We start from the raw sequence: 23,186 nt of genomic DNA on the forward strand, positions 1-23,186 counted from the left end.
TACAGGAATTACCCCCCACATCCCACCCCAGGTAAAATAACAGAAACCAAGAAATAAAGTTGTCACAAAACAACAACACAAGAAATGTGGGTAACATTTTATGTTTATTTTCAATGCGCATTTATATTCATTATCCATTTATGACTCACAACAAACTTGTGTGGTTGGTGAATGGGTTTGAGAATTTGTCCAAGGTCACCTAGGAAGGCAGGGGTGGAATCCATTTAACAAAGCGAGTAAATATTTATTGAATGAGCACAATATCTGTTGAACACCTGTTGTGTGCCAGGAACTGTGTTAGGCTTCAGGGGTTTAGACAGGAGTAAACCACAGCCCTACCCTCCAAGGTAATTTAATGGTGAGAAAATGAGAATCACAAATGTCCATGCAAGACAAATTAAGGTCCCATAAGATGAACAAATAGTTAAAGGGTCTCAGGGAGAAAGAAATCACATTCAAGCAAGAGGCTGAGGAAAGAGGCAAAGAATAATGAAGATTTTGACAGGTGGCAATAGCCTTTCAGGCAGAGGATTATCATAAAGAGTGTGAAAGAAGTCAGAAAACTTTAGTGTGGTTTTAGAGAACAAAGAGTACATCTTTTGTAATTTGGCCAGAGGTCCAATACACGTAGCAAAGGAGTAGGAAATGCAATAGGAAGGTAATTTGGGATCACATGGACACAGACTAAGTACCAAGCAGAGGAGCTTGTTCTTGCTTCTACAGGCAGTGAAAGCTAATCAGAGCTAATTTTGGAAGATCACAAGAGTTTGCGGAATGGACTGAAGGAGAAAGCATGGAAGCAGGGAGTCCAGAGAAGGTGACTATATGCCTAAGCAGTAAGTAAAGAGAGCCCCAACCAGAAGTACCAATGTGGGAAGAGAAAAGAGGTGAAGGCAAAACACATTAGGAACTGTGTTAGGCTTCAGGGGATTAGAGATTAGGAAGGAAGGACTGATGAAGCTAAAGAAAAATCAAAGATGAAAAGAACTTAGTACTAAGTACAGTATTCTTCTGCACACAATGATGTTCTGTGATCAAGGCTCTAACTCTGGAAAGCATGAAGAAACTACAGTCCAAAGGACAGCTCTGCAGCCTTAGCTTCAGAGCTGGGAGGACTTGACCCAGTTAGAGCCATGGTTCCACTAGACTCTATCTCTAAAAAGCAGGAAATGGGTGGTTTGAGGCTTCTTCCTTCTCAGCTCCTGAGTAAAAGTTGAGTTCTTGCACAATAGATTTTTAAGGCTTAATTCTTTATTTAAAAAAAAAAAATCCTAGGCTAGCGCAGTGGGCCATGCCTGTAATCCCAGCACTTTGGGAGGCAAGGCAGGTGGATCACTTGAGCCCAGGAGTTTGAGACCACCCTGGGCAACATGGCAAAACCCTGTCTCTACTGAAAATACAAAAATTAGCCAGGTATGGTGGCGCATGCCTCTAGTCCCAGTTACTTGGGGAGCTGAGGCAGGAAGATCATCTGGGCCTTCGGAGGTTGAGGCTGCAGTGAGCTGTGATCACACCACTGCACTCCAGCCTGGATGACAGAGTGAGACACTGTCTCAAAAAAAAAAAAGAAAAAAAAATCCCACAGAATTTTTTTAAAGTCCATTCTGTGTAAACAGCAACAGGAATGGAAGTGATCAGTGACAGTCTGTCTACAATCACTGCTCTCACATCCCATATATCTCCCTTACCCTCTAAAAATCCTGGATACCTTACCATCCTCCTTCTCTGAGAACAGGAGCCAGGAACCTCCTTGGTGTTCTAACACTAGTGCTGCCAGAGCTCTGGGATTCCTTGTAAGCAGGCACCTCACTGCACCTGCCCAAGAGTATCTGGGGTAACAAAGAGGGAAGGAGGAAAGTGAGAGAGGCCAGGGAAATCCATCCTTTTTGGTCCTCATGTTTGTGGCTCTGGAAATATGGTTTTTGAGATACACAGTTCCTTCATTAGAGCAAGAGATTGAGAAGAACAGCAAGGGTGATGTCAAGCAGGTCTTGGTTCCCTGTGCCTGGCCCTATAGATGTTGACATTTTCATCCTCATCCCGCTGAGCCAGCTCCAGTTGGAAATGCTGGGGCAGGAGGTGCTGAAAGAAGCTTTCTGTCCCATGCTCCTTTCTCATCTTGGAGGCCAGATAGATGGTGCCATGGGGCCTGCACAGGTGTTGGAGGGTCCCCAGCAGCAGAGGGAAGGTGGGTTCCAGGTACACGATATCAGCCCCCAGCACCAGGTCATAGTTTGCAGGGAAGACATGATGGTCAATCCCCCAGGACAAGGCACGCACCTGGGCCTGGCCTCCAGCTGGCACATTGGCCTGGACGTTGCCCTGGATCTGTTCTAGGGCCAGGGGCAGGTCAGTGATGGTAACATCCCCCCCTGAGAGAGAGGAAGGAGGAAAAATGCAAGTCAGAGGATACCAACCAAGGGTTCTTGGCTCCTGCCTGGAAGGTCCAGAGATCTCAGAGCATAGAGGACAATGTCTTGACAGCCCAGAGCCCACACTGGCTTTTAGTTGCCTCAACCTCCATTTCACCCACTGCTATTCTCATTACTCTACATTCTACAACATCAACATTCTCTCTGAGTTAATCTTCAACCTCTCTGGCCAACACACAACAATCAGATGTCAGCAGAAGCCTGGGCAGGACTAAGCTGGAGATGGGTTCTGTACCCACCCCCACTGACACAAGCTCGCCTTAAGGGTCTGGAAAGCTTCCCAGAAAATGTGACCTCAGCTGAGCCCTAAAGGACAAGTAGGAGTTAGTCAGGTGGAGCTTTCCAAGAAGAGTACAGTGAGTACAAAGGCCTGGGAGTGAAAGAGCATGGCATATTCAGGAAAGGCTGGATCTTAGAGGATGTGGAAGGGGCAGAAAAGTGTCAAGACATGAGACAAAGGGAAAGTGATTATGATATGCTAAGGAGATTCAGGTTCGATACTGAGGGCAGTAGGTTTAAGGGCAGAAACAGGGGTGAAGATGGTCAGATTAGCTTCTCAGAAACCTTCATTCATGCAGTAGATATAATTTGGAGAACCTTCTAAGTGCTGGGTATATAAGGTGAGCAAAACAAAAACACAGCTTTCTTTGTTTCATTCTAGAGGTAGAGACACGCTAGGTACTGCATCATAATCATGATGACTATGATAGAAAGAGAAGCAAGAAGTACTAGGAATCCATTCATTCATTCATATTTATTATGTGCCTATATGCCAAGTGCTGAGAACATAATGATGAACTAAGAAGATAAGAATCCCCCCTCACAGAGCTTATGGTCCAGTGGCAAGAAACAGATGATAACAACAAACAAAATAAATAAAATAAAATACACTGTACATCAGATGGTAATATATGCCATGGTGAAGCCCCAAGCAGGGAAGGGGGATAAGAATTGCTTGAGGGATGGGGAGAAATGCAAGTTAGAGGGACCAACCAAGGGTTCTCGGCTCCTACCTGGAAGGTCCAGAGACCTCAGGGCATAGAGGACAAAGTCTTGGCAGCCTGAATGTAATTTTAAATTGAGTGGCTGGAGAATGAAATTTTAAATTGAGTGGTCAGACCAGCCTGACCAAAATGGTGAAACCCCGTATCTACTAAAAATACAAAAAAAATTAGCTGGGTGTGGTGGCGGGCGCCTGTAATCCCAGCTACTCGGGAGGCTGAGGCAGGAGAATCGCTTGAACCTGGGAGGCGAAGGTTGCAATGAGCCGAGATCGTGCCATTGCACTCCAACCTGGGCAACAAGTGCAAGACTCTGTCTCAAAAAAAAAAGAATGGCACACGCTGGCATGCTTTAGGAGGAGCATGCTGGCTGCTATGATGAGAAGAGTACAGGAGGGCAAGGTCAGAAGCTAGGAGACCAGTTAGGAGGTGATGGCAATGACTCAGGTGAGAGATGATGATGGTTTAAACCAGGGCAGTAGCAATGGCTAAGAAATGGTCAGATCCTGAATATATTTTGAAGGTAGAGTCAACAGGATTTGCCAATAGATTGGATATAAAATATGAGAGAGAGAGAAAAGCTTGGGATGGGCTAGGCACAGTGGCTCACGCCTGTAATCCCTTTGGATTACACTTTGGGAGGCCAATGCGGGATGACTGCTTGAGTCCAGGAGTTTGAGACCAGTCTGGACAACATAGCAAAACCTCGTCTCTATAAAAAATACAAAAATTAGCTGGGTGTGGTGGCACATCCTGTAGTCCCAGCTACTCGGGAGGCTGAGGTCAGAGGATTGCTTGAGCCTCGAGAGGTTGAAAGTTCAGGGCTTTAGTGAGCCATGATTGTGCTACTTTCACTCCAGCCTGGGCAACAGAGTGAGAAGCTGTCTCAAAAAAAAAAAAAAAAAAAAAAAAAAAAAAAAAAAAGCTCAGGGTGGTTTCTGGGTGTTTGGCCTGACCAACTAGAAGACCAAATTGCCACTCATTTAGATGAGAAAGGTTGCAGGAGGCGCAATTTGGACAGGAAGATCATGAGTTCATTTTCTGAGCACGTTAAGTTTGACATGGACATCTATATCACATCAGACAATCACATGAAGATACTGAGTAGGCACTAGGTTATGCAAGCAAGTCTGGAGATAGAAATGGGATAGTCTTAGAGTCATAATCACCAACGGGGCATTTTTTTTTTTTTTTTTTGAGATGGAGTCTCGCACTTGTTGCCCAGGCTGGAGGGCAATGGCACGATCTCGGCTCATTGCAACCTCCGCCTCCCGGGTTTAAGCGATTCTCCTGCCTCAGCCTCGCAAGTAGCTGGGATTACAGGCACCTGCCACCACGCCCGGCTAATTTTGTATTTTTAGTAGAGATGGGGTTTCACCATGTTGGTCAGGCTAGTCTCAAACTCCTGACCTCAGGTGATCCACCCACCTTAGCCTCCCAAAGTGCTCGGATTACAGGCGTAAGCCACTGCGTCCGGCTTCAACAGGACATTTAAAGGCATGAGGTGATGGGCTGCTCAGGAGTGAGGTAGACAAGAAAAGGAGGGGATCAAAGGACTGCCCCTGAGCCCTGGGGCACTCACATTTTCAGTTGTGAAGATGAAAAAGAACCAACAAGAGAGCATGGAAAAGGAGTTCCTGCCGGTAAGCAGAAACCAGAAGTGTGGTCCCCTGGAAACCAAAGAAATTGTTCCAAGGAGGAGGGAGTGTCAGCATCAAATGCAAAGTTATCAAAGGTAGGCTGATAACTGACTCCTGCGTTTAACAACCTGGAGTTGGAAATGAAGCTCACGACCTTAACTAGAACAATTGGATTGAAGGAAAGAATAGGAGGAGAGGAACTAGACACTGAATATTAACTCTTTTGAGTTTTGTTTTAAAGTGGAGCATAGAAATGGAGTGATAGCTGGAGGGAGATGTAGGATCAAGAGTTTTTTTCTGAAATAGGAGAAATCATAGCATATTTATATGCATTTTATATTCCATATATTACTATATATGGAATGATCCAAAGAAAAGGAAAAACTGAGAATGCAGGAGAGATGGGGGTGGGTGTTGCTGGAACAATGTCTTTGAGTAGGCAGAAAGATTTGGGGTCTTGTGACAAGTTGGGGGCTTGACCTTAGCTAGCACAATGTGTTCATCCATGGTAACAGGAGAGAAGGCACTGCACACAGATGCAGATGCAGTTACATAAGTAGATGTTGTGATAGAAATATATGGACATTTTCTGAGAAAACAGAGGCAATCATTAGAGATAAGAAACAGCCCAGGCGCGGTGGCTCACATTTGTAATCCCAGCACCTTGGGAGGCCAAGGCAGGTGGATCACCTGAGGTCAGGAGTTTGTGACCAGCCTGGCCAACATGGTGAAACCCCATCTCTACTAAAAATACAAAAATTAGCCAGGCATGGTGGTGCGTGCCTGTAATCCCAGCTACTTGGGAGGCTGAGACAGGAGAATCGCTTGAACCTGGGAAGCAGAGGTTGCAGTGAACCAAGGTCGCACTACTGCAGTCCAGCCTGGGCAACAGAGTGAGACTCCATCTCAAAAAATAAAATAAAATAAAATAAAGAGATAGGAAACAAAGTCATCAGGTGCGGGTGAAGATGGCAGAAGAGGCATGTGGAGGTTTGAGGAATAAGAAGGTAAGAAACAGTTGTTCAGGAGAGTGGCAGAAAAAGTGGACAAGAGAATGTACCAAGCTAGCTGGGAAGCACTTAGGACCCACCTAAGGCCAATGGTAACAAAGTTAAAATTAGCCCAGTTAGCACAGTTGTGTATGTACTGGGAGGGTCTAAGTTAGCCTAGGAGTGGGAGTGCCAAGGAGGCCTTCCCTTCGAAGTGATGTTTGAGCTGAGGAAGGAGGGATGCATATGCATTAAGCAGATGGTAAAAAGTTTCAGAGAGAAAGTAAGCCTGAGTGAAGTCCCCAAGGAAGGGAACATCAGAGTAGGTTTGAGGAACTGATGGATAGGCAATAGGCAGCCCAAGAAAAACAAGAGAGAAAGAGGCACAGAAAGAGGGAGGCAGGACCTTGGGGGCCATGCCATAGGTGTTGGTTCTATCCTGAAAGCAACAAGAGGCCACTGAAAGATTTGGGGTGGGAATACATGATTACAGTTTTATTTTGAAAAGATCACTCTGACCACTAGGTGGAAGGGCAGAGGTCTAGGTGAGGACAAGGAGTCAAAGCAGGAAGACAAGTGTGGCTGTTGTAGTAGTCCAGGCAAGTGATCGTGGTGGTTTGGACTGGGGAGCTGTCAGTGGAGATGGAAAAACATGAGAAGATTTAAGAGATTTTTAGGAGATAAACTGAATAATGGACATGTAGGTGAGAAAGAGGGTCGTGTCAAAGGTGATGTCTAGGTTTCCCACTGGGTGCACAGTGATTTGATTCACTGAGATAGGGAAGTCTGAGGGAGAAATGTGTTTGGTGGAGGAAGGTCACAAGATCTAGTTGGGTATGTCACACTTCCCCAGAAGAAGCTTGAAGGCCCTTGTGAAAATCCAGGCAAGAGATGCCAGTGGCCTGAACTAGAGATGATGAAAAGATAATACTTCCCCAGACAACTGGAAGTTGTGGCCAGATCACTTGAGGCCAGGAGTTCACAACCAGCCTGGCCAACATGGCGAAACTCTGTCTCTACTAAAAATACAAAAATTAGTGAGGCATGGTGGCACACATCTGTAATCCCAGCTACTCGGGAGGCTGAGGCAGGAGAATCGCTTGAACCCGGGAGGCGGATGTTGCGGTGAGCCGAGATCATGCCACTGCATTGCAGCTTGGGTGACAGAGTGAGACTCTGTCTCAAAAAGGAAAAAAAAAAAAAAAAAAGAACATTTAACTCAGAGGACTGGGTGATTGCTGGAATGTGAGGGGAGAAAGTGAGGGACAAGATGACATCCAGCTTTCTGACTTGACAGCTAAATAGGAGGCAAAGAAGGAGAAGCCAGTCTGGGAGCAAGTGAAGCTAGGTGTTCCCATCCATACCGCATGCCTTTTCTCCCCTTTTTAGCATAACTGCCTGCATCCACCCATGCTTCATGCAAAAACTGCTGTTGGCACTCTCCACTGTTTCTTTTTTTTTTTTTTTTTGAGATGGAGTTTCACTCTTGTTGCTCAGGCTGGAGTGCAACGGTGCAATCTTGGCTCACTGCAACCTCCGCCTCCTGGGTTCAAGCAATTCTCCTGTCTCAGCCCCCCAAGTAGCTGGGATTACAGGCATGCACCACCACACCCGGCTAATGTTGTATTTTTAGTAGAGATGGGGTTTCTCCATGTTGGGCAGGCTGGTCTCAAACTCCTGACCTCAGGTAATCCGCCTGCCTCGGCCTCCCAAAGTGCCGGGATTATAGGCATGAGCCACCGAGCCCGGCCGGCACCCTCCAGTGTTTCTGAGCCTGCTGTGTTCACACTGTTCACCTCCTCCTCACCTGACAGAGCTTCCCTTGATGGATTCCCAGGGAGTCATGGTAGACATGGATAGAGCATGTCCACAGGCTCCACGCATACCTCGCCAGAGTTCTTGTTCTATGACATCGTCCTCTGTCTCCCTCACTAGACCATAAGCTCCTTGGGGAGAGAAAATCTGTCTTATTTATTGTTGAATCCCCAATACCTAGCATGATTATTGGTACATAGGGGACTTGAAACACATTTTGGTTGAATGAATAGAAGAATGAATGCCTGCCTCTGGGAAGATTTCCCTTTTTTTATTTTTGAGACAGAGTTTCACTCTTGTTGCCCAGGCTGGAGTGCAATGGTGCGATCTCAGTTCACTGCAACCTTCGCCTCCCGGGTTCAAGCGATTCTCCTGTCTCAGCCTCCCAAGTAGCTGAGATTACAGGCATAAGCCATCATGCTCGGCTAATTTTGTATTTTTAGTAGAGATGGGGTTTCACCATGTTGGTCAGGCTGGTCTCAAACTCCTGACCTCAGGTGATCCATCCACCTTGGCCTCCCAAAGGGCTGGGATTACAGGTGTGAGCCACCGCGCCCGGCTAGGCTTCCCTTAATATGACCTAGTTCTGTCCCTATGAACAAAGACATGTTAATTTACATTCCTAGGGAGATGACATTGTAAGAATTTTTAAACGAGTGCTTTCAGTTTGAGGTTTTTTCTGCCCATTAGATTATAATTTGTGAAACTGTTTCCTCTGTAGTTTTTGCTTCTTGACAAAAGAGAAGCAAATTTTTCCTTACCTTTTCCTTTTCCAAGTCTGCAGTGTCTAATTCCTACCCCCACTTCCTACAAAACACATCCTAACCCTTGGAAACTCATAAGCTTGTTTCTCTTAGCAATAAAAACCTAAGGAATCTGAAACATATTCATAATAAAGTTATAAAGCACTCACGAAGTTTAATGTCTGCAAGTCTCCCTACAGAGTACCCCCATATGTGCATCTTGACAGAAGACCATGTCCAAAGCCAAGGCGCTTTTAAGTGACAGCATTCTCCATAAAATCACAAAGAGTAACACAAGGCTGGGTGTCGTGGCTCACGCCTGTAATCCCAGGCGCCTCGCGAGGCAGATGGATCACCTGAGGTCAGGAGTTCGAGACCAGCCTGGCCAACATGGTGAAACGTCTTCTACTAAAAATACAAAAAGTAGCCGGGTATGGTAGCGCAAGCCTGTAATTCCAGCTACTTCGGAGGCTGAGGCATGAGAATTGCTTGAACCCGGGAGGCGGCGGTTGCAGTTAGTGGGGATAGCAGCCACTGCACTCCAGCCTGGGCCACACAGTGAGACTCCGTCTCAAAAAAATAAAAAAATTAAAAAAAAAAGAGCAACACCATAGAAACAACTCCTTCTTATAGGCCTGCCTGAGTTTTATTTCCTGCCCTCCCCAATCACCCACCCTAGGTGCTTTGACAGGCAATTCGCGCTGTCTGGCACGCAGAAGCAGACGCCAAAATAAAAACAAAAACAAATTTTTTAAAAAAATTTGTTAAAAAGAAGGGGTTGGACTGGGCCCAAAGTTCTCCCCTCTCCCCCAAAGATCCAGGAAGTGACCATTTCTCCGCGCCCCTGGGTCCCCACGCTCTCCCGTAAAAAGCCAGCTCACGCACCCTGCAGCGCTGCCAAGATTCCCACGATGCCTGTCCCCGCACCCAGTTCGATCACCTTCTTGCCTCGGAAATCCACATTTTGACTCTCGAAATAATTGCACAGGCTCAGGGCCTACGGGAGAAAAGACAGAGAAAAAGACAGTCGTGAGGATGGCTCCATATGGGAGAGGCGGAGTCCGGGATCTGGACCTCCCACGGACCCTCACCCGGCGCAGCCCATTCCTCACCGCGTCCCACACGCGCGCCGCCACCCCGAGGCGGGACCCAAAGTTCTGCGTGATGGTCAGCACATGCCCACAGAAACAGAACTGGCTCTTCTCCGAGTAAGAGTCTGCAAAGAGCCCAACCTCCCGCGGGAACACCGATTCCGACTCAGATTCGGGATCTGGGCCGGGGTCCGCCATCCCGCCCGCCAAGGAAGTGCCCGGGCACCGCGGCCGGCGCTCAGATCCCGGATGCGGAGCGGGGTAGAGGCTGGGGGCCGCGAGCCGTCGTGGTGTCCCGGTGGCACGAGCCCCGCCTCCCTGAGTTTGCCCTCCTTCCTCCAGTTCGATTTCCTGGAGGTGGAATGAGGAGCTGCCCCTCCCGCCCCGGCCCCGAGCGCACACTCGACGAAACCCACACGAGACCACAAGAGTCAGACCGGGCGGACTGGTCCGAGACCAGGAGTAAGGGGAGAGGAGCGAGGACTGATGCCACTGTAGAAGGCGAGGCCTCTAGACCCCTCTCACCTGTGGGGTTCACAGGTGCCTGCAACCAGGATGGTAACCCAGACCAGGCAGAAGCAAGCTAAGAGAAAACGTTGGGTCCCTGGGCCTGGCCTCGCCCTCCCAGCTGGAGGCTAACGGTGCGGAGGTTCCCTCCAGCACTCGCTCCTTACAGCCCTCCCCACCTAGCCCAGCCCAGCCCAGCTCAGCCCAGCTGAATTTGCTCTTGGGTCTTTAAGGGGCGGGAACTGCCACCAACGCGCATGGCTGCGTCATTAACTTGCGCCTCTGGCCTGCGCCTCCACGTGGATTTGGTAGAGAAACCCCGGACTGGGATCATGGCAGCCGAGACTTGGAACGTGGCCGGAGCAGAGGCCCCACCGCCCCAGAAGCGCTACTACCGGCAACGTGCTCACTCCAACCCCATAGCGGACCACACGCTGCGCTAGTGAGGAGTGGGCAGAGGGAGAGAGAGGAGGGCGGGATTCTCAAAGCAGCCGGGAGAGCGGTTGTGCTGCAACTGCTGGGAGGATTTGGGGTAGACCCGGGTGGATCAGATGGGTGACGTCAGTTTTGGGGGTGGGACCGGGAGATTCGACAGAGAGAGGAGTTGGCGGGTTGAGAGTGGGCGTGGCGTTCGGGCCTAAGTCTGGGTAGCGGTGCTAAGTTTGGGAAGAGAAATAAATTGTTACTGAGACTGAAGTGATAGAGGCAGAATGTCGTTTCCATCTTTTGCTTTTGTTTGTTGGATTTAATAAAAAGGCAAACATATACACAATCCTGCCCGCACCTTACCTTACCTTCCCTCCCCGCAGAGCACAAACACAAAGTAGGATCCCAGTGCATTAGGCAGCCAGTCTCGGGAGAAGGGGAACTTGTGCCCCAGAAAGGGCAGCTACCCGGCCAGGGTCACATCAACCGCCAGAAGTGGAGTTGGGCAGGTCAGCGTTTATGGGCCTCATGATGGTCCTATGATTCACACTGGGAGTTAAGGGTGGTTTCCATTGTCCCTCTTAGAGGCCACAGGGCCCAGTGTTACAGAATTTTTGAGAAACCCTCCTCCCTTTTACCTCCCACCCTCACCCACCCACACACTCTCACAGTACCACTTCTGCAATAGTGTGACCAACCTTCTCATGCTTCTTATGTCTTCTTTCCAATAGCCCTGTGAAGCCAGAGGAGATGGACTGGTCTGAGCTATACCCAGAGTTCTTCGCTCCACTCACTCAAAATCAGAGCCACGATGACCCAAAGGATAAGAAAGAAAAGAGAGCTCAGGCCCAAGTGGAGTTTGCAGACATAGGCTGTGGCTATGGTGGCCTGTTAGGTAACACTCAGGCCCTCTTTCTGGGGTGAGAAGAGGCCTAATAGCTTCTGCTGCCTCAGCAACTTTTGTGGGGGGTCACAATTGGCCTTTCCCCTTTCGTCCAGACACTGGTGACATCAGCATGGAGAGGCTCCACCTACCCTCTACTCTGGGTCTGTGACCTTTGCCCTGGAGAGTGGAGGGGGCTGCCTCAAATGCTTCTTAAAACCTGGGTTGTCCTTTCTGGCGTCAATCCCTACATGAGCCATTTCATCTGCCAGGTTCCGGGTCAGTGAGCTGGTCAGCACAAGCATCAGAGATTAGCCGTTGTGGCCAGTGATCCTGAACTGTCTTTTCTCAGAGATTCTGCCATCTCCCCTCCCCTTTGCCCCTCCCTCGCCAGATCTCATTCCTTCTGCCCCACTCTCCTGTTTTTTGGGTTCCTCTTGTATTGTCTGTATTGTCCCACCCATGCATGCCAAGCCACTCCCTATTTTTAGATCTTCCCAAACAGATAACAGCCTGATAGAGAAGAAGAGCATGGTACATAGAGGCAGAAAACCTTGGTTTAAGGTCCAGTTCTACCCGGGCACAGTGGCTCACACCTGTAATCCCAACACTTTGGGAGGCTGAGGCAGGTGGACCACTTGAGGCCAGGAGTTCAAGACCAGCTACTCAGGAGGCTGAGGCAGGAGAATTGCTTGAATCTGGGAGGCAGAGATTGCAGTGAGCCAAGATTGTACCACTGCACTCCAGCCTGGGTGACAGAGCAAGACTCCATCTCAAATAAATAAGTTCCAGTTCTGCCCCTTCTTAACTCTATGATCTTCGGCATATCTGACCCTCAGTTTCCTTATCTTCACAATTTACCACAGAGTGTTATAAGGATGAAATAACACAATGTGTGAAAACACTGTGGAAAACTCTAAAGCAATGGCAAATATACATGTATCCTCAGCCCTCCCATTCTGGTCTTGGTGACAATTTTCATTTCTCCCCCCGCCTCTTGAGCATAAAACTATCCATATATGTGTCTCTGTCCTCTCTTGCCGTTCTGGACTTTGGTAGTTGCAGGTTGAGGCTTCCTTTCCTGGGTTGACCCCTTTGCACTTCCTACAAGTATATGGTTGATGATTCCATTGCTATTTCTGTGTGCAGTGGAACTGTCACCGCTGTTCCCAGACACACTTATTCTGGGTCTGGAGATCCGGGTGAAGGTCTCAGACTATGTACAAGACCGGATTCGGGCCCTACGCGCAGCTCCTGCAGGTGGCTTCCAGAACATCGCCTGTCTCCGTAGCAATGCCATGAAGCACCTTCCTAACTTCTTCTACAAAGGCCAGGTGGGGAGGGGCCCTGGTGGGTTAGGCTGGTAGGCAGGTGGGGGCATGGAGGCCGGGCTCTCACAACCCTGTTGGTGTGTGTCTGTCTCACAGCTGACAAAGATGTTCTTCCTCTTCCCCGACCCACATTTCAAGCGGACAAAGCACAAGTGGCGAATCATCAGTCCCACCCTGCTAGCAGAATATGCCTACGTGCTAAGAGTTGGGGTGAGTTGGGATCGGAGGGATGATGGGGTGAGTGGCCTACTCAGGGGCCCTTCACTAAGAATTCAGTGGGGGTGCATTTAGGGACTCACACCACCACTCCCTTCATCTGGCTGCTGACGTTGCATGCAGCCTCCTGTCTAGGGTGATTTTGCCTATGCAGGGGCTGGTGTATACCATAACCGATGTGCTGGAGCTACACGACTGGATGTGCACTCATTTCGAAGAGCACCCACTGTTTGAGCGTGTGCCTCTGGAGGACCTGGTGAGTAGGGGACCTAGAGGAGGTGGAGGCCCTTTCCAGAGTGGTTCTGTATTTGGACTTAACTCAGTGCCAGGAGGATGGGATAGGTGTCTAAGGGCCAGGGGCAGTCTGAACAGTGGGCAAGGACTTATTGGACCCTTCCTTCTCCCAGAGTGAAGACCCCATTGTGGGACATCTAGGCACCTCAACTGAGGAGGGGAAGAAAGTTCTACGTAATGGAGGGAAGAATTTCCCAGCCATCTTCCGAAGAATACAAGATCCCGTCCTCCAGGCAGTGACCTCCCAAACCAGCCTGCCTGGTCACTGACTGCTTACTCTACCTTAGCTGGACCTCGTCTCCCAGGGACTAGAGAAAAGAGCAGGAGTCCTGGGTCTTCCCAGTTGAGACTGCTGGAGCTGAGACACAGTACTCTCTTAAAGAAGGTGGGGAACTGCCCAGGGCAGAACCCACTGGTGTTCATGACTACCCCTGGCTCCTCTCACCTTGTCCCTCTACTGCCAACAGAAAACAAAGCAGCTGACTGAGATGGTCAAAGGACTTTGGACCATAGGGGATCTTTGGAAGGCTGTGGGGTCTTGCTCTGCCTTAGCACTCCTTTCTCCTTGTGAGATCTCTCCTCAGCTGGAATGAGGAATGTAGTCCATCTAAACTGCTTGCTAGGCTCAATTACCACTTCTGTTTGCTTTGTGGATCCTGGGATAACATGTGTATGTGTACACATGCCTATTCTGCCATTTCTCAGGAAAGGGTGGAGTATGTATCATATGCCTTCTACCATCCTCCTGTCCTCTCCCTGCGTAAGACTTGACCTGGGGAATCTGTGTTCCCTAAATGTTGTCTCTAGAGAGTCCTTGGGAAGGTGTGGGGGTGGAGACCCTCTCCTTTTTCACATTGACCTTCAATTCCAGAACTTCAGAGCTGACTGACTGGCACAGAGCCTGATAGAGTTGCAGTGGGGAATGAGGGAGTAAGGAGCAGAGAGGTAAACTGTGGGAGATTCTTTATTTTAATTTTTTTTAGAGACAGGCCCTCTCTCTGTTGCCTAGGCTGGAGTGCAGTGGTACAATCATAACTCACTGCAGCCTTGACCTCCCAGGCTCATGTAATCCACCTCAGCCTCTCAAGGCACTACAGGCATATGCCACCATGCCTGGCTAATTTTTGTATTTTTTGTAGAGACAGAGTTCCACTATGTTGCCCAGGCTGGTCTCAGACTCCTGAGCTCAAGCAGTCTGCCCACCTTAGCCTCCCAAAGTGTTGGGATTACAGTCATGAGCTGCCGTGCCCAGCCTAATTTTCAAACTTCTTCTGTAGAGACAGTCTTGCTATGTTGCTCAAGCTTGTCTCAACCTCCTGGCCTCATGCCATCCTCCTGCCTCAGCCTCCCAAAGTGCTGGGATTATAGGCATGAGCCACCACAGGATTCTGAGGCTAAAAGTAGAAAGGAGCTGCTAACCAGAAAGCCCCCCAGAGGAGACCAAGTCAGCTGGGGAATTAGAACATCCACATCCATTTAGCTCCTCTAACACCCCACAGACAATCTTTGAACTTAACTAATGTACAAAAAGTTTCTTCATTTCTGCTTCTCAAGCCCCAAATTCCCATGTCTGGAAGGAGGGGGCTTGTATACCCAAGAGACACCCTTATCCTCAAGAAAGAAAGATGGAGGTTCTAGGAGCCATTTTAGCCCATTAACCCACCTGCCATCTGCCCAGTATATGTTAGGTACAGGAGGAGGGGGAGGTGTGGCTAGTGCAGGAAAATAATGCAGAGAAGATACAACCCACTAAGCCAAGAATGTGGGGACAGTTACAGCTGTGCCTCCCCTGCTTCCCTTCCCGGAGGAGCTGAAAGATGGGGAATTCCTGAGGATGGGCCTAAAGGGGCTGGGCTCACTGGTAGAAGTGGTGGGAATATCAGAGACTGACTAGTGTAGCTTGGTCACCTAGTCCCTACTAAAAAGCCTTATAGCCTTTCCTAGGATGAGACTTTGAGGCTCCTAGACAAAGGCACTCTCCCAGGAGGAAAATCTTAGGCCCTCCCTCCCATGAGGGTCATTGCAACATGAGACCCAAGGGAGTTGTGAAGTCAGCCCCAGCCCCGCCTACTGTTCCTGGGTGCTAATCCACAGCACAGACCACTCAGGAGGAGGGATTGGCTGAGGAGCTTGGAGAGGGGGTGTCATCACCTCACCCAAAGGTTAAATAGGGGTTGAGATATGATGCGCAGGAGAAGCGCTTTCTTTCGCGAGCACCCTGAACCAGACCATGACCCAGACCCTCAAGTACGCCTCCAGAGTGTTCCATCGCGTCCGCTGGGCGCCCGAGTTGGGCGCCTCCCTAGGCTACCGAGAGTACCACTCAGCACGCCGGAGCTTGGCAGACATCCCAGGCCCCTCTACGCCCAGCTTTCTGGCCGAACTTTTCTGCAAGGGGGGGCTGTCGAGGCTACACGAGCTGCAGGTAGGAAGGGACGCCTTTCCCGAGACGGAGTGCTGGGGAAACTGGTTTTGACAGCGTCAGAAAGGACTGACTAGTGCAGAGCAAATGTGGGACAGCCAGAGAGAACGGATGCCCATGAAATAAGGAAAAGGCGAGTTGAGGCTGGGGGCGGTGTGGCTACACTCGGGCAGAGCCCGTCCCGACTCTTAGCAGAGGGCGCTGCGAAAGCGCCTTCTCGCTGTCCTGAGGTGTGGAGATCCTGCAGATATAGTACAAGTGCGCGGGAGGCCGGAGTGGGCAGTACCCTTTTCATTCACTGAGGACTCGTCCTGAGATGGACAGTCCAGACATAGAACTTTTAGAGATTTCTCCTCGACCGAGATGATCAGAGAGGTCCTGAATGTCTGCCTTGCACAAAGTTCCTGTTTTGCCCATCACACTCAAACTTTCTAGGGATGGGAAATGAGAGAGGAGGAGTTTGCAGTATCAAAGGCATACACTAGTTGGGCACCCGAGAAGGAGCAGAAGCTCCCTCTTCCCAAGCCCAGTCAACGCCCTTGGCGTGGGCACAGGTCAAGCTGAAAGTCCCCGCCCAGGTATCCAAGTGTCCGCTGTGTCCGCTCCCCCAGGTGCAGGGCGCCGCGCGCTTCGGGCCGGTGTGGCTAGCCAGCTTTGGGACAGTGCGCACCGTGTACGTGGCTGCCCCTGCACTCGTCGAGGAGCTGCTGCGACAGGAGGGACCCCGGCCCGAGCGCTGCAGCTTCTCGCCCTGGACGGAGCACCGCCGCTGCCGCCAGCGGGCTTGCGGACTGCTCACTGCGTGAGTCTTCTCTGCCCCTAGAAGCCCAGACGCCCTGCAGCGGCCCTCTCCTGCTGCGGGTCCCGAAACTATCAATCTGGGGGCATGGTGGGAGGTCGGCTGTCCCACTCTACCATTGGGCATCTTGGGGTTCCCATCCCAGTCTGCTTCACCCACACTCAGGTTGAGCCCCAACCTCACTCCCCGCCTACCTCCTTATCCTTTGAGGCCCGAATCCTGGGAACTGGGGGAACCGGGGGAATTGGGCTAGGGTACAAGGATCTGGATGGAATGAATGTAAGGTTCTGTGACTCAAGTTACCCGGGAACCCCGGCCCCTGCGGGCAGGAAATGAGTAAAGAGGAAGGGGGCTGGAAGACAGGCGCAGGCTGGTGCAGGTTTCCGTACCCCAAGGGGGCAGACGCAATCCCTCTCCTGGCCACCGCAGCCGAACGCGCTCCTTCACTGCAGCCAGTCCCGTCGAGCCGTCCCCCACCTTCCCGATGCGCACTCTCTCCTCAACCCTGCAGGGAAGGCGAAGAATGGCAAAGGCTCCGCAGTCTCCTGGCCCCGCTCCTCCTCCGGCCTCAAGCGGCCGCCCGCTACGCCGGAACCCTGAACAACGTAGTTTGCGACCTTGTGCGGCGTCTGAGGCGCCAGCGGGGACGTGGCACGGGGCCGCCCGCCCTGGTTCGGGACGTGGCGGGGGAATTTTACAAGTTCGGACTGGAAGGTGAGTCCCAGGACAGAGCTGGGCAGGCGTCGGGGGCGCCCTACCAGAGCCTCCCGGAACCCTGACGGCGCCCCCTCCCGGCAAGGCATCGCCGCGGTTCTGCTCGGCTCGCGCTTGGGCTGCCTGGAGGCTCAAGTGCCGCCCGACACGGAGACCTTCATCCGCGCTGTGGGCTCGGTGTTTGTGTCCACGCTGTTGACCATGGCGATGCCCCACTGGCTGCGCCACCTTGTGCCTGGGCCCTGGGGCCGCCTCTGCCGAGACTGGGACCAGATGTTTGCATTTGGTAAGGCACAGGTCGAGGTGGAAATGGGGGAATGTAAAGCTGTCCAGGGGTAGCGAGGTATTCACGTGCCTTCTACCCACGCAGCTCAGAGGCACGTGGAGCGGCGAGAGGCAGAGGCAGCCATGGGGAACGGAGGACAGCCCGAGAAGGACCTGGAGTCTGGGGCGCACCTGACCCACTTCCTGTTCCGGGAAGAGTTGCCTGCCCAGTCCATCCTGGGAAATGTAACAGAGTTGCTATTGGCGGGAGTGGACACGGTGAGGTTCTCCCTCCGTGCTGTGAGCCGGTTCCAGGGCTTAGCCTCCGCAGACTCCGGGGCCATTTTTCTGTTGCAGGGGATCCATTATGGCCACGTAGGCCAGCTTGGCTTAGCACCCTGTAGCCCCAGACTCTTCCATAATCTGCACCCTCTGCTGGGTTCTCACACCCAACACCTCTCTTGCTTTCACATGTTTTTCAGGTGTCCAACACGCTCTCCTGGGCTCTGTATGAGCTCTCCCGGCACCCCGAAGTCCAGACAGCACTCCACTCAGAGATCACAGCTGCCCTGAGCCCTGGCTCCAGTGCCTACCCCCCAGCCACTGTACTGTCCCAGCTGCCCCTGCTGAAGGCGGTGGTCAAGGAAGTGCTAAGGTGAGGGGGAAGGAGAGGAGGAACAAGAGGAAATGCCAAGGAACGGCTGGGGAAGCAAATAGTGGATGGAAGCAGGGAGAGAGCAGAGAAAAATGGCCCTCTACTCCTGGCCAAAAAGGGTTTGGAAGTTGGAAACAATGAGAAGGGGGCTGCAGCCCCTAGCCTCATCTTGCTGTCTCCATTTTGTGCTTTGCAACCTAGACTGTACCCTGTGGTACCTGGAAATTCTCGTGTCCCAGACAAAGACATTCATGTGGGTGACTATATTATCCCCAAAAATGTGAGTAAAGCCTATGCACCCTTTCTACTGAGCCATTCCTCACTATCTTGGGCCCCAACCCTGTTCTCAAACACTCTCCTAAAAGCCCTTCAAACACTCCCCTTGACCCCTCTCTAGGATATGCCTTTCTAGGATGTAATGGAACAGTGGGGAGATCCTTCCAAAAGTAGCCCCAGAAAACTTCCCCATCACCCACCAGGACCTGCCTTTGTCCCTGTCTGAATATCCTCTTCTTCATGCCTGCCCTATTCTGAGCCCAAACTGACAAGTTTGTTTTCCTTCGCACCAGACGCTGGTCACTCTGTGTCACTATGCCACTTCAAGGGACCCTGCCCAGTTCCCAGAGCCAAATTCTTTTCGTCCAGCTCGCTGGCTGGGGGAGGGTCCCACCCCCCACCCATTTGCATCTCTTCCCTTTGGCTTTGGCAAGCGCAGCTGTATGGGGAGACGCCTGGCAGAGCTTGAATTGCAAATGGCTTTGGCCCAGGTGAGTGCTCTAGATTTTATACCTTCCCCAGACTGGAGAGACCCTAACCCTCTAAAGTTGTGAGCTCTTTCCCCTGACAAGCATAGGAAATCATATAAGACCTGGTAGAATGAATCTTCTGAAATATGATAAGCCCATTATAGGCCTGGAGTGTAAGTGAGGGTATTCAAACTATTTTTTCCCTACCATAATCCCTCACCCTTATTAACCAAGAAGTCCCCTACTGGCCACAGGTGCCACCCAATCATTGACCATTCTAACACTAATAATGCATGCCCTTTACCAATTGGATTACCAATGAATCCCCCCATTATAGATATCTTTCATAGTAATGCTCACCTTCTTCCCTTTCCAGATCCTAACACATTTTGAGGTGCAGCCTGAGCCAGGTGCGGCCCCAGTTAGACCCAAGACCCGGACTGTCCTGGTACCTGAAAGGAGCATCAACCTACAGTTTTTGGACAGATAGTCCCATGGAAAGAGACTGTCATCATCACCCTTTCATTCATCATAGGGATAAGATTTTTTGTAGGCACAAGACCAAGGTATACATCTTCCCCTAATGCCTATCTGACCAAACTGGATAGAACCACCATAGTGAAGTGTGAGGCGGCCCTGACCAATGTGTGAAGTATGCACTTGGCCTGACTCAGGAAGCCAGGTGAGAAAACCATGGTCTCTCTGCTTGCTTGGCCCTTCTGATCATGTATGCATCCCCCAAGGATGAAATCAGATTTTAACTAATAATGCTGGATGGCCTGAGGAAAGATTCAACTGCCTCTCTTTTTGGGCTTTCATAGTGTTCATTGATGCTGCTGGCTAAGCATTTATCAAAGCATAAGCTCAGTAACTGTGCATCTGGTCTGTACCTGGTTGGTCCTTTGTCTTTGCATGTAAGCTCTTTGAGAGGAAGGGTGAAGCCTTATTTGTTTTTTATGTCCCCTGCCAGGGCCTGTCTCTGACTAGGTGTCACCATACACATTCTTAGATTGAATCTGAACCATGTGGCAGAAGGGATAAGGCTCTGTCTACCCCCTTCCTTCTTTGTCTTGCCCCTAGGAAGGTGAATCTGCCCTAGCCTGGTTTACGGTTTCTTATAACTCTCCTTTGCTCTCTGGCCACTATTAAGTGGGTTTGCCCCATCACTTAGTTCTCAGGCAGAGACATCTTTGGGCCTGTCCCTGCCCAGGCCTCTGGCTTTTTATATTGAAAATTTTAAAATAGTCATAAATTTTAGAATAAATCAAATATTCCATTCTTGATTTTGACTTATTTCTCTCATATTCCCACTTCCTACAAGACCTGGAGGCAAGACCCTAACCCTCCCATCTCCCACCTTGGTTTTTCAGGTCCTGGGGGTGACCCCCATAACAATGGGAGGTCTGGACGCCTGGAAGAGTAGTTTGTAACACAAACCCAGACATGTTTCTGTCTGTAGTGGGAACATCCAAGTCTAGTCTGGCTTCCTGTAAGAGATTAAGGGGGTGGGGGGTGAAAAGTAACTGCAGGGGCTAAGCTGTAAAATGGGCCCGGAGCTAGGGATTTGCAGACATGGGCAGAGGTTGCTGACTCTGGTAAGGAAAGTGCTTTTGGACTGCCAGGATTGAAGGAAGTCCTAGATTGGTCACTTTGCCCTCTCTGGAAAAGTTGTTCCAAGATAATTTCCTTCAGAGGAAGGGATACAAGCAGAGAAGTGGAATCAGACAGACAGAATGAAAGCTGAGTGTGGGGGTGGCCAGAAGCCCTGGGGCACTGAGGCAGGATAAGGGCGGTGGGCAGAGGGAGCCTGTTTCCCTAAGTCAGCATTCTCTGGCCCCCCAGAGGCTGGGCACAGCTCTCCTCTTGTGATGTATACAGATTAACTCATCTTCCATCCAAATAAATCTCTCAGCACACTGCACAGTTCCTTCTGCATCCCAGATTACCCTTCCCATGTCAGGACTTGCCCCCCTTCCCCTACCGCTCACCCTATTCCAATTAGCTGGGTGTAGATGGAGATTTCACTTCACACTTCTTCCTCCTCCACACCTTGGCCTCCTGGCCTAGACATGGCTCCCTGACCGCAGAAACTGCAGTAGCCACCAGGCCTTCTGCAGGGGCATCTAATTATACAAGATCTACAGAGGGGCAGGGCAGACCCAAAGCCTCGTACAAAGATCAAGGTTTCTGTGCATTTTCTGCCCTTCTCAACTCCTTCCCTACTGTATACTCAGTCTCCACCCCTATTCCTCTATCACTGAACTCAATTTGAACCTAAATGACCAAATTTTCAGCAGATTTGATCTTTGAGGGAGAATAAAGCCCAGTTTGTCAGACCCTTTCCCCTGGAATCAGTGATGAGAATTCTGCCCATCCGTACTCCCTATTTTCCACTGGGCAAGTAGGAATGCCAACTTGAAGAGGGCAGCAGTTCCCATGACCCTTTCCTGGACAATGATCTTTTTAAGTTGGAAAAAGGAAGAAGAGGAGACCATACTGATTGCTGGCCCCAACTCCCATACCAAGACTTCCATTAGTGCTGAAGGAGAGGGGAAAGTGTCCCACTTGGCCTCATTTTAGGACCCAGAGTGTAAATGGATACAGTGTGTTTGTGTGTGAGTATGTCTATTTTCTTTGGTATGTCTAACCTTCCCTGCAGAGCCATCACAGAGGACAGCTCAGGCTTGGCACAGGAAGCTCCACATGTGTCCTATCTACCTGAGCCCTATCTGCCGGTATAGATATTAGTAGTCACTCTGATTTGCAATCCCCCATTTGGTCCCCACCAGCTCTTCTGAGAATGGCAAATCAGTAAAGTCTGGCCTTTCTGTCTCCCAAGATGGGGGATATAGAGGGTTCTCTCTCTGGGGAAACAGTTTCCTACTGAGCAGACGGAGGGTTCAGTCTCAGTTCCCTATCCACTCTACTCCCTCAGAAATTGGAAGTTATATACTTCCACACTTTGAAATTACTTGAACCGCAGTCCAGCTTTTGTTCCTACATCCCGAGGCTGGTCTGGATGCCAGCACCATGGACAGCAACCAAGAAACACCACCCCCCGCCCCCCACTTTTGGGAGAGGGGAGGGGACAAGGTTTCTTGGGCAAGGATGTGTGTGGGCCTTTACAAGGGAAGCATTTTCTCCAAAACATCCCCAGGGAGGAAGGAGGCAAAGCAGAACCTTCCCTGATAGAAGGATCAATAATAAGAAAGGCCTCCAGGTCTGACTTTAGCCGTGAATGAAGGAATTATTTAATTGCTGTTGAATGGTTTACTTAAAAAACAGCATCATTCATATAATACACAACCCCAAGGTCACAGAAGAAAGTGCCCGGGCTTCAGGCTGACCCACATTGTAACCAGTCCTTCCCAAATCTTTTCTCTATAAACAACAGTCCTCTATGCTGCTGCCTCCAAACATAATGCCATCCATTAATACCACTGGTTGGGCACACAGGGATCAAACCTGTGACCCTAAACTGCCATAGAAATAGCTTAAGCTGGGGTTGGAGACTCATAACACTGAGTGGGGGGATTCCCTCCATCTCACCCCAAATGAGTCCAAATTCACTTCACACTGCTTTTCTGGGTGAGCACAGTACTTGAGAAGGACTGATAGAACCCAGATGATCTCCAGAACAAGGCAGATGGCTCCAGCCTTCCCCAGCCTACAGGCCCAAATATTAGAGTCAGAGGAATTCTCATTCTTAACAAATAACCACCATGCTTCACATTTGCAATGTCTATTTCCCCTCATATTTCCATACCTATTATGTCACTCAACACAAAATTCCACGATTCTGTGCAACTCCAGATGAAAAACACATTTTAGAATTTGTTACACCAGCTACTATTTGAAATAAATGGACCATCAACTATTCTAGAAATCTCTTTATGTCATTGCTGATTTTCTTCGCAACGGCATCCAACCTGTCCCTCATTTATCCTTATTCCAACACTATGAAGTAGACAGGAAAACCATAGCTAAGAGATTTTTTTCCATATCACACAACTCATAGGTGGCAGGTCCAGGTCTACCCTTTAGATACCTCGGAGTGCTGCCACCTAGCAGCCAACATGAATTATTCACCAGCAAGTGGGAGTCACACCTACAACTCAGAACCCACTGCTGCATTTGGGATTTGCAACCTGTGCAGAGAAACCTCCCCACATCTCCCAACCCTCCAGAAAAGCCCCAGATGAGAAAGGAGTCTCCACG

General features: G+C 50.1%; 3 protein-coding genes across 5 annotated transcripts; 2 read left to right on the plus strand and 1 right to left on the minus strand.

Moving 5' to 3' along the window:
* Positions 1-85: 85 nt before the first annotated feature.
* Positions 86-10,374, minus strand: EEF1AKMT3 (EEF1A lysine methyltransferase 3). Of its 2 annotated transcripts, XM_034935551.3 has the most exons (3): positions 9,733-10,112; positions 9,506-9,617; positions 86-2,372 (listed from the first exon to the last, which is right to left on the minus strand). In XM_034935551.3, exons 1-3 carry the CDS (start codon positions 9,907-9,909, stop codon positions 1,981-1,983), a joined length of 681 nt encoding a protein of 226 aa, XP_034791442.1. In that variant the 5' UTR covers positions 9,910-10,112; the 3' UTR covers positions 86-1,980. The 2 variants fall into 2 exon arrangements, 1 of the variants encoding a protein (XP_034791442.1); XR_010108906.1 differs by lacking the exons at positions 86-2,372; positions 9,733-10,112 and adding an exon at positions 10,237-10,374 and having other exon boundaries at positions 9,505-9,617.
* METTL1 (methyltransferase 1, tRNA methylguanosine) lies at positions 10,227-13,997 on the plus strand. Of its 2 annotated transcripts, XM_003824827.7 has the most exons (6): positions 10,227-10,660; positions 11,376-11,539; positions 12,677-12,861; positions 12,955-13,068; positions 13,229-13,330; positions 13,482-13,997. In XM_003824827.7, exons 1-6 carry the CDS (start codon positions 10,476-10,478, stop codon positions 13,635-13,637), a joined length of 906 nt encoding a protein of 301 aa, XP_003824875.2. In that variant the 5' UTR covers positions 10,227-10,475; the 3' UTR covers positions 13,638-13,997. The 2 variants fall into 2 exon arrangements, with proteins under 2 accessions (XP_003824875.2, XP_008976714.1); XM_008978466.6 differs by lacking the exons at positions 12,677-12,861; positions 13,482-13,997 and having other exon boundaries at positions 13,229-13,308.
* A 205-nt stretch (positions 13,998-14,202) lies between these two features.
* Positions 14,203-20,247, plus strand: CYP27B1 (cytochrome P450 family 27 subfamily B member 1). The gene is made up of 9 exons (XM_003824832.5): positions 14,203-15,793; positions 16,402-16,592; positions 17,101-17,303; positions 17,389-17,589; positions 17,674-17,846; positions 18,050-18,222; positions 18,424-18,502; positions 18,792-18,989; positions 19,345-20,247. Exons 1-9 carry the CDS (start codon positions 15,599-15,601, stop codon positions 19,456-19,458), a joined length of 1,527 nt encoding a protein of 508 aa, XP_003824880.2. The 5' UTR covers positions 14,203-15,598; the 3' UTR covers positions 19,459-20,247.
* The last annotated feature ends 2,939 nt before the right edge of the window (positions 20,248-23,186 follow it).

This window comes from Pan paniscus, chromosome 10, assembly GCF_029289425.2.
Source record: "Pan paniscus chromosome 10, NHGRI_mPanPan1-v2.0_pri, whole genome shotgun sequence".
Classification (NCBI taxonomy): Eukaryota; Metazoa; Chordata; class Mammalia; order Primates; family Hominidae; genus Pan; species Pan paniscus.